Raw genomic sequence first — 15,375 nt, 5'->3', positions numbered from 1 at the left:
GGGGTTAGGGTGTGTAAAGAATGGGTTGGGAGTGTAGGGTAGGGGTTAGGGGATTAGTACCTGGGGAGGATGTCTTTGCTGCCCTGCCTCTCTTTGTCCCTCCCTGTCCTGGGTGAGAGTTTGGGGGAGCTCTCTCCGATCACGCTGCTGAGTCTTGGCTGAGGGGCTCCACTGCAAGGAGAGACACTGTCATTCCTCAGCGTATTTGGCAGTGCTTTGCCTGCAGTGTTCGGGGGATGAAGTTTCCGGGGTCCCTACCTTTGGATCTGCAGTTCGTGGGGGGCAGTGGGCTGGGCGGTTCTGTTCACACTGGGCTGGGTCTGCTGAGTTGGACTGTCAGGTTCAGACAGTGCTGCCGTGGAGTTCTGTTGAATCTTCTCCAACCTCTCCTCCTGCAGAGCTGGACTGGGAGCAGAGAGCAGTGGCTCCGATAGCTCTTTTGTCACAGTGAGTCTGGGGGCAGCGCGAGGAGGGGGCTCGGATCATGAGCTCGAGAGCTCCCCGACCCCAACCGGGGCCCCGGGGCCCCCCAAAGGCACCGAGTCCCTCGGAGGGTCTCCTTCCCCTCCCACGCTTGGGTCTCTCTCTCCCCTCGCTCCCCTGGGTCCCGATGCGTCAGGGAGGGTTTGGGTAGCAGGGGGGGTTTAGTGGGGGATTTTGGGGTCTTCAGGTTCCTCTTTCCTGCTGGGACAGTGGTCTGCAGTCCCAGGGGTCGGGGGGAGGGGGGGGTTCGTGCAAAGCGCCTGACCGGGGACAGGATGGTGTCTTCCCCCAAGCTGCTGCTGGCCCCCCTGGTCTGGCTCTGCTGCAAGGACAGGGGGCTGGGTTTGATCCCCCTCCCCCTCTCAGCCTCCACTCGCCGGTCGGAGGGTTTCCTTTGCAGCGAGGGCACCCTGCTCACCCGCTCCCTCTCCTTGGTCCCGCCTCCCTGCAGCTCCTGCAGGCGCCGCTCTCTCTGTAGAGGAAAAAAAGGTCCATCCATTGATTTGATTTCTTTTTTACGTAAAAGTGCTCAGTCATCACAACACTCCTCTACCCTCCTCCCCTCTCCTCTATCCCCTCTCCCCTGCTCCTCTATCCCCTCTCCTCTATCCCCTCTCCCCTGCTCCTCTATCCCCTCTCCTCCCCTGCTCCTCTCCCCTGCTCCTCTATCCCCTCTCCTCTATCCCCTCTCCCCTGCTCCTCTATCCCCTCTCCTCTATCCCCTCTCCCCTGCTCCTCTATCCCCTCTCCTCTATCCCCTCTCCCCTGCTCCTCTATCCCCTCTCCTCTATCCCCTCTCCCCTGCTCCTCTATCCCCTCTCCTCTATCCCCTCTCCCCTTGCTCCTCTACCCCTCTCCCCTGCTCCTCTACCCCTCTCTCCTGCTCCTCTACCCCTCTCTCCTGCTCCTCTACCCCTCTCCCCTGCGGAGGCCCCCCTCGAGTGAGGGGGAGGAAAAAGAAGCAGGTGTGAGAGTGGGGATACTGGGGCGGGGGGAACTTAACCCAATTATGCACAGCCACCGGGGTCCTACAAGCTCCTCACCTTGGTCCTCCTCTCCAGTAGCTGGTTGAATCTCTCCTCCTGTGCTGACAGCATGACCTCCAGGTCCTCTTGTCTCTTCAGGAGTTCCAGAACGTCCGGCACCGAGTCCTGAGGGGAGGAAAAGCAGCAGGTGTGAGAGTGGGGGAGACTGGGGGGGGGACTCAACCCCACATTATGCACAGCCACGGGGTCACCTACAATCTGCACAGTGTAACTGAGCCGCGGGGTCACCTACAATCTGCACAGTGTAACTGAGCTGCGGTGTCACCTACAATCTGCACAGTGTAACTGAGTCGCTGTGTCACCTACAATCTGCACAGTGTAACTGAGCCGCGGGGTCACCTACAATCTGCACAGTGTAACTGAGTCGCCGTGTCACCTACAATCTGCACAGTGTAACTGAGCTGCGGGGTCACCTACAATCTGCACAGTGTAACTGAGCTGCGGGGTCACCTACAATCTGCACAGTGTAACTGAGCCGCGGGGTCACCTACAATCTGCACAGTGTAACTGAGCTGCGGTGTAACTGTCACCTACAATCTGCACAGTGTAACTGAGCTGCTGTGTCACCTACAATCTGCACAGTGTAACTGAGCTGCGGGGTCACCTACAATCTGCACAGTGTAACTGAGCTGCGGGGTCACCTACAATCTGCACAGTGTAACTGAGCTGCGGGGTCACCTACAATCTGCACAGTGTAACTGAGCTGCGGGGTCACCTACAATCTGCACAGTGTAACTGAGCTGCGGGGTCACCTACAATCTGCACAGTGTAACTGAGCTGCGGTGTCACCTACAATCTGCACAGTGTAACTGAGCCGCGGGGTCACCTACAATCTGCACAGTGTAACTGAGCCGCGGTGTCACCTACAATCTGCACAGTGTAACTGATCGCGGTGTCACCTACAATCTGCACAGTGTAACTGAGCGCGGGGTCACCTACAATCTGCACAGTGTAACTGAGCTGCTGTGTCACCTACAATCTGCACAGTGTAACTGAGCTGCGGTGTCACCTACAATCTGCACAGTGTAACTGATCGCTGTGTCACCTACAATCTGCACAGTGTAACTGAGCCGCTGTGTCACCTACAATCTGCACAGTGTAACTGAGCCGCGGGGTCACCTACAATCTGCACAGTGTAACTGAGCTGCGGGGTCACCTACAATCTGCACAGTGTAACTGAGCTGCGGGGTCACCTACAATCTGCACAGTGTAACTGAGCTGCGGGGTCACCTACAATCTGCACAGTGTAACTGAGCTGCGGTGTCACCTACAATCTGCACAGTGTAACTGAGCCGCGGGGTCACCTACAATCTGCACAGTGTAACTGAGCTGCGGGGTCACCTACAATCTGCACAGTGTAACTGAGCGGGGTCACCTACAATCTGCATAGTGTAACTGAGCTGTCACCTACAATCTGCACAGTGTAACTGAGCTGCGGGGTCACCTACAATCTGCACAGTGTAACTGAGCTGCGGGGTCACCTACAATCTGCACAGTGTAACTGAGTCGCTGTGTCACCTACAATCTGCACAGTGTAACTGAGCTGCACCTACAATCTGCACAGTGTCACCTACAATCTGCACAGTGTAACTGATCGCTGTGTCACCTACAATCTGCACAGTGTAACTGATCGCTGTGTCACCTACAATCTGCACAGTGTAACTGATCGCTGTGTCACCTACAATCTGCACAGTGTAACTGATCTGCTGTGTCACCTACAATCTGCACAGTGTAACTGAGCTGCGGGGTCACCTACAATCTGCACAGTGTAACTGAGCTGCGGAGTCACCTACAATCTGCACAGTGTAACTGAGCCGCGGTGTCACCTACAATCTGCACAGTGTAACTGAGCCGCGGTGTCACCTACAATCTGCACAGTGTAACTGAGCTGCTGTGTCACCTACAATCTGCACAGTGTAACTGAGCGCTGTGTCACCTACAATCTGCACAGTGTAACTGAGTCGCTGTGTCACCTACAATCTGCACAGTGTAACTGAGCTGCGGGGTCACCTACAATCTGCACAGTGTAACTGAGCTGCGGGGTCACCTACAATCTGCACAGTGTAACTGAGCTGCGGGGTCACCTACAATCTGCACAGTGTAACTGAGCTGCGGGGTCACCTACAATCTGCACAGTGTAACTGAGCTGCGGGGTCACCTACAATCTGCACAGTGTAACTGAGCTGCGGGGTCACCTACAATCTGCACAGTGTAACTGAGCTGCGGGGTCACCTACAATCTGCACAGTGTAACTGAGCTGCGGGGTCACCTACAATCTGCACAGTGTAACTGAGCTGCGGGGTCACCTACAATCTGCACAGTGTAACTGAGCTGCGGGGTCACCTACAATCTGCACAGTGTAACTGAGCCGCGGGGTCACCTACAATCTGCACAGTGTAACTGAGCCGCGGGGTCACCTACAATCTGCACAGTGTAACTGAGCTGCGGGGTCACCTACAATCTGCACAGTGTAACTGAGCTGCGGGGTCACCTACAATCTGCACAGTGTAACTGAGCCGCGGTGTCACCTACAATCTGCACAGTGTAACTGAGCTGCGGGGTCACCTACAATCTGCACAGTGTAACTGAGCTGCGGGGTCACCTACAATCTGCACAGTGTAACTGAGTCGCTGTGTCACCTACAATCTGCACAGTGTAACTGAGCCGCGGGGTCACCTACAATCTGCACAGTGTAACTGAGCTGCGGGGTCACCTACAATCTGCACAGTGTAACTGAGCCGCGGGGTCACCTACAATCTGCACAGTGTAACTGAGTCGCTGTGTCACCTACAATCTGCACAGTGTAACTGAGCGCTGTGTCACCTACAATCTGCACAGTGTAACTGAGCGCTGTGTCACCTACAATCTGCACAGTGTAACTGAGCTGCGGGGTCACCTACAATCTGCACAGTGTAACTGAGCTGCGGGGTCACCTACAATCTGCACAGTGTAACTGAGCTGCGGGGTCACCTACAATCTGCACAGTGTAACTGAGCTGCGGGGTCACCTACAATCTGCACAGTGTAACTGAGCTGCGGGGTCACCTACAATCTGCACAGTGTAACTGAGCTGCGGGGTCACCTACAATCTGCACAGTGTAACTGAGCTGCGGGGTCACCTACAATCTGCACAGTGTAACTGAGCTGCGGAGTCACCTACAATCTGCACAGTGTAACTGAGCTGCGGAGTCACCTACAATCTGCACAGTGTAACTGAGCTGCGGAGTCACCTACAATCTGCACAGTGTAACTGAGTCGCCGTGTCACCTACAATCTGCACAGTGTAACTGAGCTTTCCAGTGCATGTACGGTTGTTTTAAATGCTTCAAAACGTTCCCCTTCTCTCTCTCTCCAACTCTCTCTCCCCTCCCCTCCTCCCATTGCTGTCTCTCACCCTGTATCTCCCCTCTCTCTTACCCCATATGTCCATTCTCTCCTCCCATATCTCCCCTCTCTCATCCTGTATCTCCCCTCTCTCCTCCCATATCTCCCCTCTCTCACCCTGTATCTCCCCTCTCTCACCCTGTATCTCCCCTCTCTCACCCCGTATCTGTCCTCGCTCAGTGTAGTCTCCCTGGTGCTCATCCACCGCTCTGCCTCCTCCAGCTCTCTCTGCAGACTCTGAATCTCCATCTCCTCCTGGTACAGCTCCCTCCGCGTCTCCCAGCTCTCTAGAACCTGAGTCTCCAGCGCAGAGAGCTCCTCCAGCTTCTCCTCAACCTAGGGGGAGCAATCCATCATTACATGTCGCCTCTGGAGACTTTAAATCGACTGAGGATGTCTTCATAGCAACATAACACCAGCAGACAAAAGAGAGCCAGTCAGCTGACACCATGTGCAGTTCAAGAAACAGCAAAAGCAACTCAAAAATCTGCAAACCATAGAAAGTTATAAAGTTTCAAATGTTACAAGCCCAACTACACATGAAGGACATAGCTGAGACACATGCACTTCAATGTGCCATCTTTAACACAAATCTTTACACAGACATTTTATACTTTCTTAAGAAGCAGTTCACCGCTGTGAGTCCTGCCCTGTCTCACCTCTCTGCTCATGAAGTGCTTTGTGTCCAGCAGGTGGCGCCCCTGCTCCCTCACGGCCTGTGCTTTCTCCGCCTGCTTCTCCATCTCTCTGTGGTGCTCCTCGTGCCTCTTCAGCTGCAGCTCCACATCCCCCCCATCCCCTCCCAGCTCCTCCGCACCCAGCAGGGACTGGGTCTCGTTCAGCCATGCACTGGGGAGACAGAAGAGCGGGTTAATACAGACAGGAGAGGGATAGAGGGTCATGATAGCGAGCAGGAGAGAAGAGAGGCAGAAAAAAATATGTTTATTTAGATTTCCAGAAAGCTTTTGACAAAGCCCCGCACAAAAGATTTATTCTCAAACTGAACGCAGGAAACATATGTACATGGATTAGGGAGTGGTTAACATGTAGAAAACAGAAAGTACTGATTAGAGGAGAAACCTCAGAATGGAGTGTGGTAACCAGTGGTGTACCACAGGGATCAGTATTAGGTCCTCTGCTATTCCTAATCTACATTAATGATTTAGATTCTGGTATAGTAAGCAAACTTGTTAAATTTGCAGACGACACAAAAGTAGGAGGAGTGGCAAACACTGTTGCAGCAGCAAAGGTCATTCAAAATGATCTAGACAAGATTCAGAACTGGGCAGACACATGGCAAATGACATTTAATAGAGACAAGTGTAAGGTACTGCACGCAGGAAATAAAAATGTGCATTATAAATATCATATGGGAGATACTGAAATTGGAGAAGGAATCTATGAAAAAGACCTAGGAGTTTTTGTTGACTCAGAAATGTCTTCATCTAGACAATGTGGGGAAGCTATAAAAAAGGCCAACAAGATGCTCGGATACATTATGAAAAGTGTTGAATTTAAATCAAGGGAAGTAATGTTAAAACTGTACAATGCACTAGTAAGACCTCATCTTGAATATTGTGTGCAGTTCTGGTCACCACGCTATAAAAAAGATATTGCTGTTCTAGAAAGAGTGCAAAGAAGAGCGACCAGAATTATTCCAGGCTTAAAAGGCATGTCATATGCAGACAGGCTAAAAGAATTGAATCTGTTCAGTCTTCAACAAAGAAGACTACGTGGTGACCTAATTCAAGTATTCAAAATTCTAAAAGGTATTGACAGTGTCGACCCAAGGAACTTTTTCAGCCTGAAAAGAAACAAGGACCAGGGGTCACAAATGGAGATTAGATAAAGGGGCATTCAGAACAGAAAATAGGAGGCACTTTTTTACACAGAGAATTGTGAGGGTCTGGAATCAACTCCCCAGTAATGTTGTTGAAGCTGACACCCTGGGATCCTTCAAGAAGCCGTTTGGTGAGATTCTGGGATCAATAAGCTACTAAAAACCAAACGAGCAAGATGGGCCAAATGGCCTTGTCTCGTTTGTAAACTTTCTTATATTCTTATGTTCTTAAAAGGAGAGAGAGCATGGAAGGAGGGAGAGGAAGGGGTTAATAAAGACCAAAGAGACAGAGTGAATCAGAGTTAATACTGGGTATTGAGGTGACAGACAGACAGACTGACAGAGACGTACGCGAGTTCTCTCCAGTCACTGAAGTAGGTGTGTGCGGTCACTGCCTGGCTCAGTATCTCCCTACGCTCACTGGCTTTTCTACGCAGGCTCTCCCAGCTGAGCTCCACCTCCTCCAGCCGCTCGCTCAGGCTGTCCCGAACCTGCGGGTAGCGGCCGCTCAGCTCTGAGCCCTCGGCACATGTGTCCGACACCTTCCTCTCGATCGCAGCCAGGTCACGCTGAAACAGTATCCAAGAACACAACACACTTCAACCCTCCGCAACACTACCAGCCATTAACACACCATTACCGGCCACTAACACACCATCACCAGCCACTAACACACCTTCACCAGCCATTAACACACCATCACCAGCCACTAACACACCATCACCAGCCACTAACACACCATCACCAGCCATTAACACACCAACACCAGCCACTAACACACCATCACCACCCACTAACACACCATCACCAGCCACTAACACACCAACACCAGCCACTAACACACCATCACCAGCCACTAACACACCATCACCAGCCATTAACACACCAACACCAGCCACTAACACACCATCACCAGCCACTAACACACCATCACCAGCCACTAACACACCATCACCAGCCATTAACACACCATCACCAGCCATTAACACACCATCACCAGCCACTAACACACCATCACCAGCCACTAACACACCATCACCAGCCATTAACACACCATCACCAGCCATTAACACACCATCACCAGCCACTAACACACCATCACCAGCCATTAACACACCATCACCAGCCATTAACACACCATCACCAGCCATTAACACACCATCACCAGCCACTAACACACCATCACCAGCCACTAACACACCATCACCAGCCATTAACACACCATCACCAGCCACTAACACACCATCACCAGCCACTAACACACCATCACCAGCCACTAACACACCATCACCAGCCACTAACACACCATCACCAGCCATTAACACACCATCACCAGCCATTAACACACCATCACCAGCCACTAACACACCATCACCAGCCATTAACACACCATCACCAGCCACTAACACACCATCACCAGCCACTAACACACCATCAACAGCCATTAACACACCATCACCAGCCATTAACACACCATCACCAGCCATTAACACACCATCACCAGCCACTAACACACCATCACCAGCCACTAACACACCATCACCAGCCACTAACACACCATCACCAGCCACTAACACACCATCACCAGCCACTAACACACCATCACCAGCCACTAACACACCATCACCAGCCATTAACTCACCAGCCATTAACACACCATCACCAGCCACTAACACACCATCACCAGCCACTAACACACCATCAACAGCCATTAACACACCATCACCAGCCACTAACACACCATCACCAGCCATTAACACACCATCAACAGCCATTAACACACCATCACCAGCCACACACCATCACCAGCCACTAACACACCATCACCAGCCACTAACACACCATCACCAGCCACTAACACACCATCACCAGCCACTAACACACCATCACCAGCCACTAACACACCATCACCAGCCACTAACACACCATCACCAGCCACTAACACACCATCACCAGCCACTAACACACCATCACCAGCCACTAACACACCATCACCAGCCACTAACACACCAACACCAGCCACTAACACACCATCACCAGCCACTAACACACCATCAACAGCCATTAACACACCATCACCAGCCACTAACACACCATCACCAGCCACTAACACACCATCACCAGCCACTAACACACCATCACCAGCCACTAACACACCATCACCAGCCACTAACACACCATCACCAGCCATTAACACACCATCACCAGCCATTAACACACCATCACCAGCCACTAACACACCATCACCAGCCACTAACACACCATCAACAGCCACTAACACACCATCACCAGCCACTAACACACCATCACCAGCCACTAACACACCATCACCAGCCACTAACACACCATCAACAGCCATTAACACACCATCACCAGCCATTAACACACCATCACCAGCCACTAACACACCATCACCAGCCACTAACACACCATCACCAGCCACTAACACACCATCACCAGCCACTAACACACCATCACCAGCCACTAACACACCATCACCAGCCACTAACACACCATCACCAGCCACTAACACACCATCACCAGCCACTAACACACCATCACCAGCCACTAACACACCATCACCAGCCACTAACACACCATCACCAGCCACTAACACACCATCACCAGCCACTAACACACCATCACCAGCCACTAACACACCATCACCAGCCACTAACACACCATCACCAGCCACTAACACACCATCACCAGCCACTAACACACCATCACCAGCCACTAACACACCATCACCAGCCACTAACACACCATCACCAGCCACTAACACACCATCACCAGCCATTAACACACCATCACCAGCCACTAACACACCATCACCAGCCACTAACACACCATCACCAGCCACTAACACACCATCACCAGCCACTAACACACCATCACCAGCCACTAACACACCATCACCAGCCACTAACACACCATCACCAGCCATTAACACACCATCACCAGCCACTAACACACCATCACCAGCCACTAACACACCATCACCAGCCACTAACACACCATCACCAGCCATTAACACACCATCACCAGCCATTAACACACCATCACCAGCCACTAACACACCATCACCAGCCACTAACACACCATCACCAGCCACTAACACACCATCACCAGCCACTAACACACCATCACCAGCCACTAACACACCATCACCAGCAACTAACACACCATCACCAGCCATTAACACACCATCACCAGCCACTAACACACCATCACCAGCCACTAACACACCATCACCAGCCACTAACACACCATCACCAGCCACTAACACACCATCACCAGCCACTAACACACCATCACCAGCCACTAACACACCATCACCAGCCACTAACACACCATCACCAGCCACTAACACACCATCACCAGCCACTAACACACCATCACCAGCCACTAACACACCATCACCAGCAACTAACACACCATCACCAGCCACTAACACACCATCACCAGCCATTAACACACCATCACCAGCCACTAACACACCATCACCAGCCATTAACACACCATCACCAGCCATTAACGCACCACCACCAGCCACTAACACACCATCACCAGCCATTATAACATACCATTACCAGCCACTAACATTCTATGACTAGCCTCTCTCAGTGTATCCCAGCCCCCTCCTCCTCTCTCAGTGTACCCCAGTCCCAACCTCCTCTGTGTATCCCAGTCCCCTCCTCCTCTCCCAGTGTACCTCAGTCCCCACCTCCTCTCCCAGTGTACCCCAGTCCCAACCTCCTCTCTCAGTATACCCCAGTCCCCACCTCCTCCTGTATCCCAGTCCAATCCCCTCCCAGTGAACCCCAGTCCCCTCCTCTCCCAGTGTACTCCAGTCCCCCTCCTCCTCACCCAGTGTATCCCAGTCCCCTCCTCCTCTCCCAGTGTATCCCAGTCCCCTACACTTCTCCCAGTGTACCCCAGTCCCCTCCTCTCCCAGTGTATCCCAGTCCCCTCCTATACCTCCAGCCCCTCATGCTGTCTCAGCAGGGCCTGTGCACTCAGCAGGTCTGTCCCGTGGTCCTCAGAGTCCAGCCCAGCCATCTTCTCACTTATCCAGCTCTTCAGCTCATCCACATCATGGTCAAACTGGTGCACCTCGCGAGCAGACTGCAGGTTCTGTAGTGTGGAAATATATGTACAAAAATAAACCTTATTTTTAAACCCTGCAGACCTGTATTGAGGTCTATAGGAACACTACAGACCAGTATATAGGTTTATAGGAAAGAGAACCTCAACACTGCAGATCTCTATAGAGGTCCATAGGAAAGAGAACCTCAACACTGCAGATCTCTATAGAGGTTCATAGGAAAGAGAACCTCAATACTGCAGATCTCTATAGAGGTCCATAGGAAAGAGAACCTCAACACTGCAGATCTCTATAGAGGTTCATAGGAAAGGGGATTTTACTTACCTTTCCTCGAGTCTCTATTGTCTGTTTTAGCCCATCCCATAGCTGGAACAGCTCTGCCTCTCTTTCCTGGCCCTCGGGTGACCTCACTTCCTGCCCCAGCTGTAGCACGGCCTCCAGTTTGCTTTGACCCAGCGCACTCACTTCCATGGAGAAATCTTCAAACTTCTTCAGCAGTACCTGTGAGAGGAGGGAGGAGGACTTTACCAAAGGCACTTTACAGGTGTCATTCATTTTTATTTTAATTTAATGTGAAATTCAGGAATTGTCAAAGTTTCCCTGACAAACAATTATCTGTCTGGTACACATCTAGCCATGGTTTGCCTTCGCTTCCCTCTCCTCTCTCCATCTCCCCCCCACTGCTCATCACCTCCCTCTGCCTCTTCTCACTCTCCTCTGCCCATTCTCTCTCCTGATCAATGAAAACTGCACAAGAAAAATACAGACCCTCGCTCTAGCTCTTACTCTAACCTCAAGCTCTCTCTCTCTCACCTCCACATCCTCCAGGACTTGCCCGTACTCTAACACCCCCTCTCTCTCTCTCTCTCTCTCTCTCTCTCTCTCTCTCTCTCTCTCTCACCTCCACATCCTCCAGGACTTGCTCTTACTCTAACCCCCCGCTCTCTCTCTCTCTCTCTCTCTCTCTCTCTCTCACCAGGAGGTCCTGAACGAGCCTGAGATTCAGGGCTTGCTCTAGAGCTACTTTTTACAAAGGTCTATCTCTCTCTCTCTCTCTCTCTCCCACATCTCTCTCTCTCTCTCTCTAACGCCTCTCTCTCTCTCTCTCTCTCTCACTCTCCTCTCTCAGTCCTCCCGTCTCTACCACCCCGATCTCTCTTCTCTATCTTCTCCACAATCCTCCAGGACTCTCACTTACCTGGTAATCCTCCAGGATCGCCCGGACTATAACACCCCCCTCCTCTCTCTCTCTCTAACCACTCTCTCTCTCTCTCTCCTCCACATCCTCCAGGACTTGCTCTTACTCTAACCTTCCCTCTCTCTCTCTCTCTCTCTTTCCTCCACATAGTTCCAGGTGACTTGCTCTTACTCTACCTACCGCTCTCTACTCTCTCTCTCTCACCTCCACATCAGTCCAGGACGTGCCAGTAACTGAACCGTACATAGGAGTAGAGGAGGAGAGGAAGGATTCTCGAGAGAGACAAACCTCAGGGACTTGGCCGTACTGTAACACCCAAATCTCCTCCCTCTCTCTCTCTCTCTCTCTCTCTCTCTCTCTCTCTCTCTCCTCCACATCCTCCAGGACTTGCTCTTACTCTAACCCCCCCACTCTCTCTCTCTCTCTCTCTCACTGCTCCCTCCAAAATCCTCCAGAGACTTGCTATTACTCTAACCCTCCCGCTCTCTCTCTCTCTCTCTCACCTCAAATCCTCGAGTCCAGGACTTCCCCGTACTCGTGGCTCTCTCCCTCTCTCTCTCTCTCTCTCTCTCAACTATCGTGTAACTCCAAATACCCTGAGGAATGGCACTACTCTAATAATCCTTCCAGGATTTGCCTCCTCTCTCCTCCTCTCTCTCCTCACTCTCTCTCCTCTCTCCTCTCTCATCTCTAACTCTCTCCCCTCTCTCTCTCTCTCTCTCCTCTCCCTCACTCTCTCCAGAGGACTCCACATGTCTCAGGTCCAGGACTTTGCTGGGGCTATTACTCTAACCTCCCCGCTCATCTATCTCTCTCCTCCACATCCTCCAGGACTTGCTCTTACTCTAACCCCCCCACTCTCTCTCTCTCTCTCTCTCTCACCTCCACATCCTCCAGGACTTGCTCTTACTCTAACCCCCCGCTCTCTCTCTCTCTCTCTCTCCTCCACCTCTCTCTCCACCTAAAAAATCTCTTACTTCTGCTTCTTACTCGTCTCTACCTGTATCCTACTAATCATCACTCTCTCACTCCAACATACTCAGGACTTGCTATTACTCTAAACTCTGCCTCTCTCTCTCTCTCTCTCTCTATCTATCACCTCCACATCCTCCAAGGACTTGCCCGTTACTTGAACAAAACCCACCCCCAGTCTCTCTCTCTCTCCTCTCTCTCTCTCTCTCTCTCTCATCTCCACATCCTCCAGGGACTTGCCCGTAAACTCTAACACCCCCACCCCTCTCTCTCTGTCCTCGCTCTCTCTAAACCAAACCAAAATTCTCCTCGCTCTTCTCACCTCCAAATCCTCCAGGAAGGATCTTTACTCTGACTCTAACCTTACTCTCTCGCATCTCTCATCTCAATCAATGTCTCATCCTCACCTCACACACGTCCAGGACTTGCTCTTACTATAACCCCCCTGCACTCTATCTTATCCTCTCTCTCCCACCTCCCACTCCTCCAAGCCTTGCTTCGTACTCTAACCCCCCTCTACTCTCTCCGCTAAAACCTCTCTCTCTCTCTCTCTCTCTCTCTCCCTCACTCTCTCTCTCTCACACTCTCTCACATCGTCTCTCTCTAGGACTTGGACTTTACTTAACCTCCGCTCATGCTCTCTCCTCTCTCTCTCTCTCTCACCTCCACATCCTCCAGGACTTGCCCGTACTTTAACACCCCATCTCTCTCTCTCTCTCTCTCTCTCTCTCTCTCTCTCCTCACTCTCCACATCCTCACAGACTTGCTCTTACTCTAACCTCCCGCTCTCTCTCTCTCACCTCCACATCCTCCAGGACTTGCCCGTACTCTAACCTACCGCTCTTCTCTCTCTCTCCTCTCTCTCTCTCTCTCTATCTGTCTCTCTCTCATCACATCGTCCAGGACTTGTCCCTTCTCTAACACCCCCCCTCTCGCTCTCTCCTCTCTCATTCCACATCCTCCAGGGGGACTTACCCGTACTCTAACCCCTCGATCTCACCTCTCTACGCTCTATCTCAGTCTCTCTCTTCTCTATCTCACACATCACATTCTCCAGGTACGTTGCTCTTACTCTAACTTACCGCTCTCTCTCTACTCATCTCACCCGCCTCCCAGGACTGGCTCATACTGTAACCTACCGCTCTCTCTCTATCTCATCACCTCCACATCCTCCAGGACTTGCTACCTACTCTAACATCTCCTCTCTCCCTAGCTATCTAGTCACTCTCCACATCCTTCCAGGGACTTGTCAGTACTCTAACACTCTAACCTCATCTCTCTCCTCTCTCTCTCTCCTCACTCTCTCTCTCTCCTCTCTCTCACTCACTCTCAAATCGTCCAGGACTGCTGGATTTACTCTAACCTCCTGCTCTCTCTCTCTCTCTACACCTCCACATCCTCCAGGAACTTGCTCTTTACTACCCATCTCTCTCTCTCACTCTTCTCTCTTCTCTCTCTCTCACCTCCACATCCTCAGGGACTTGATCTTACTTACTAACCCCCTCTCTCTGTCTCTCTCTCTCCCTCATCTCTCTCTCTCTCTCTCTCTCTATAGACATCGTCCAGGAAATTGCTTTACTAACTCTGCTTCTCTCTCTCTCTCTCTCTCTCACAAATGCAATAATTTCCCAAGGTGACTTGCTCGTACTTTAAACACCTCTCAGGTCTCTATCTCTCTCTCAGACTCTCTCTCTCTTTCTAGTCCTGACCCTCCCGACTGAACTCGCGGGCCTCTCTCTCGAACACCCACGCTCTCTCTCTCTCTCTCTCTCGCTCGCCGCTCTGTCTATCAATCTCACGTCACATCGTTCAGGACTTGCCCTTCTCTAACATGGGCTCCAGCCGCTCCGAGACCAGGTGACTGGGGAGGGAGGACGGGTCAGTACTGATATAGCACATTATTGGTTTGGTTTGCCCGTTGCTTTGTAACACCCCCCCCCCCCCTGGTTTGGTTCGGGGTGCTGTGTACCTGTCGGGTCAGCGTCCAGGTCTTGCCCATACTCCTCAGACTCTGCTGCACTCTTTTTAGTGCTGACCCAGTTGCTGAACTCGCGGGCCTCTCTCTCGAACACGTACAGCTGTTTCTGCTGCTCCAGGATGGCTCGCCGCTCTGCGGAGAGCTGCAGCAGGGACCGGTACTGATCCAACATGGGCTCCAGCCGCTCCGAGACCAGGTGACTGGGGAGGGAGGACGGGTCAGTACTGATATAGCACATTATTGGTTTGGTTTGGTTCGGGGTGCTTTGTAGCAGTCGGGTCAGTGTCTGGTTTGGTTCGGGGTGCTGTGTACCTGTCGGGTCAGCGTCTGGTTTGGTTCGGGGTGCTGTGTAGCTGTCGGGTCAGTG

At 51.9% G+C, this 15,375-nt stretch overlaps 1 protein-coding gene across 1 annotated transcript in view; it reads right to left on the bottom strand.

Annotated features, from left to right (window-relative positions):
* The window catches only part of sptbn5 (spectrin, beta, non-erythrocytic 5), a 64,058-nt gene that overhangs the window by 2,414 nt on the left and 46,269 nt on the right, over positions 1-15,375 (bottom strand). The window contains 11 exon segments of the mRNA XM_041275407.1: positions 61-171; positions 259-476; positions 575-955; positions 1,527-1,634; positions 5,072-5,248; positions 5,572-5,761; positions 7,104-7,321; positions 10,734-10,889; positions 11,185-11,361; positions 11,552-11,607; positions 15,000-15,211. Coding sequence (XP_041131341.1) covers positions 61-171; positions 259-476; positions 575-955; positions 1,527-1,634; positions 5,072-5,248; positions 5,572-5,761; positions 7,104-7,321; positions 10,734-10,889; positions 11,185-11,361; positions 11,552-11,607; positions 15,000-15,211 — 2,004 coding nt within the window.

This window comes from Polyodon spathula, chromosome 17 (genome assembly GCF_017654505.1).
Source record: "Polyodon spathula isolate WHYD16114869_AA chromosome 17, ASM1765450v1, whole genome shotgun sequence".
Taxonomy (NCBI): domain Eukaryota; kingdom Metazoa; phylum Chordata; class Actinopteri; order Acipenseriformes; family Polyodontidae; genus Polyodon; species Polyodon spathula.
The sequence above is the reverse complement of the archived record's forward strand: the minus strand, read 5'-3'. Positions and strand labels throughout refer to the sequence as shown.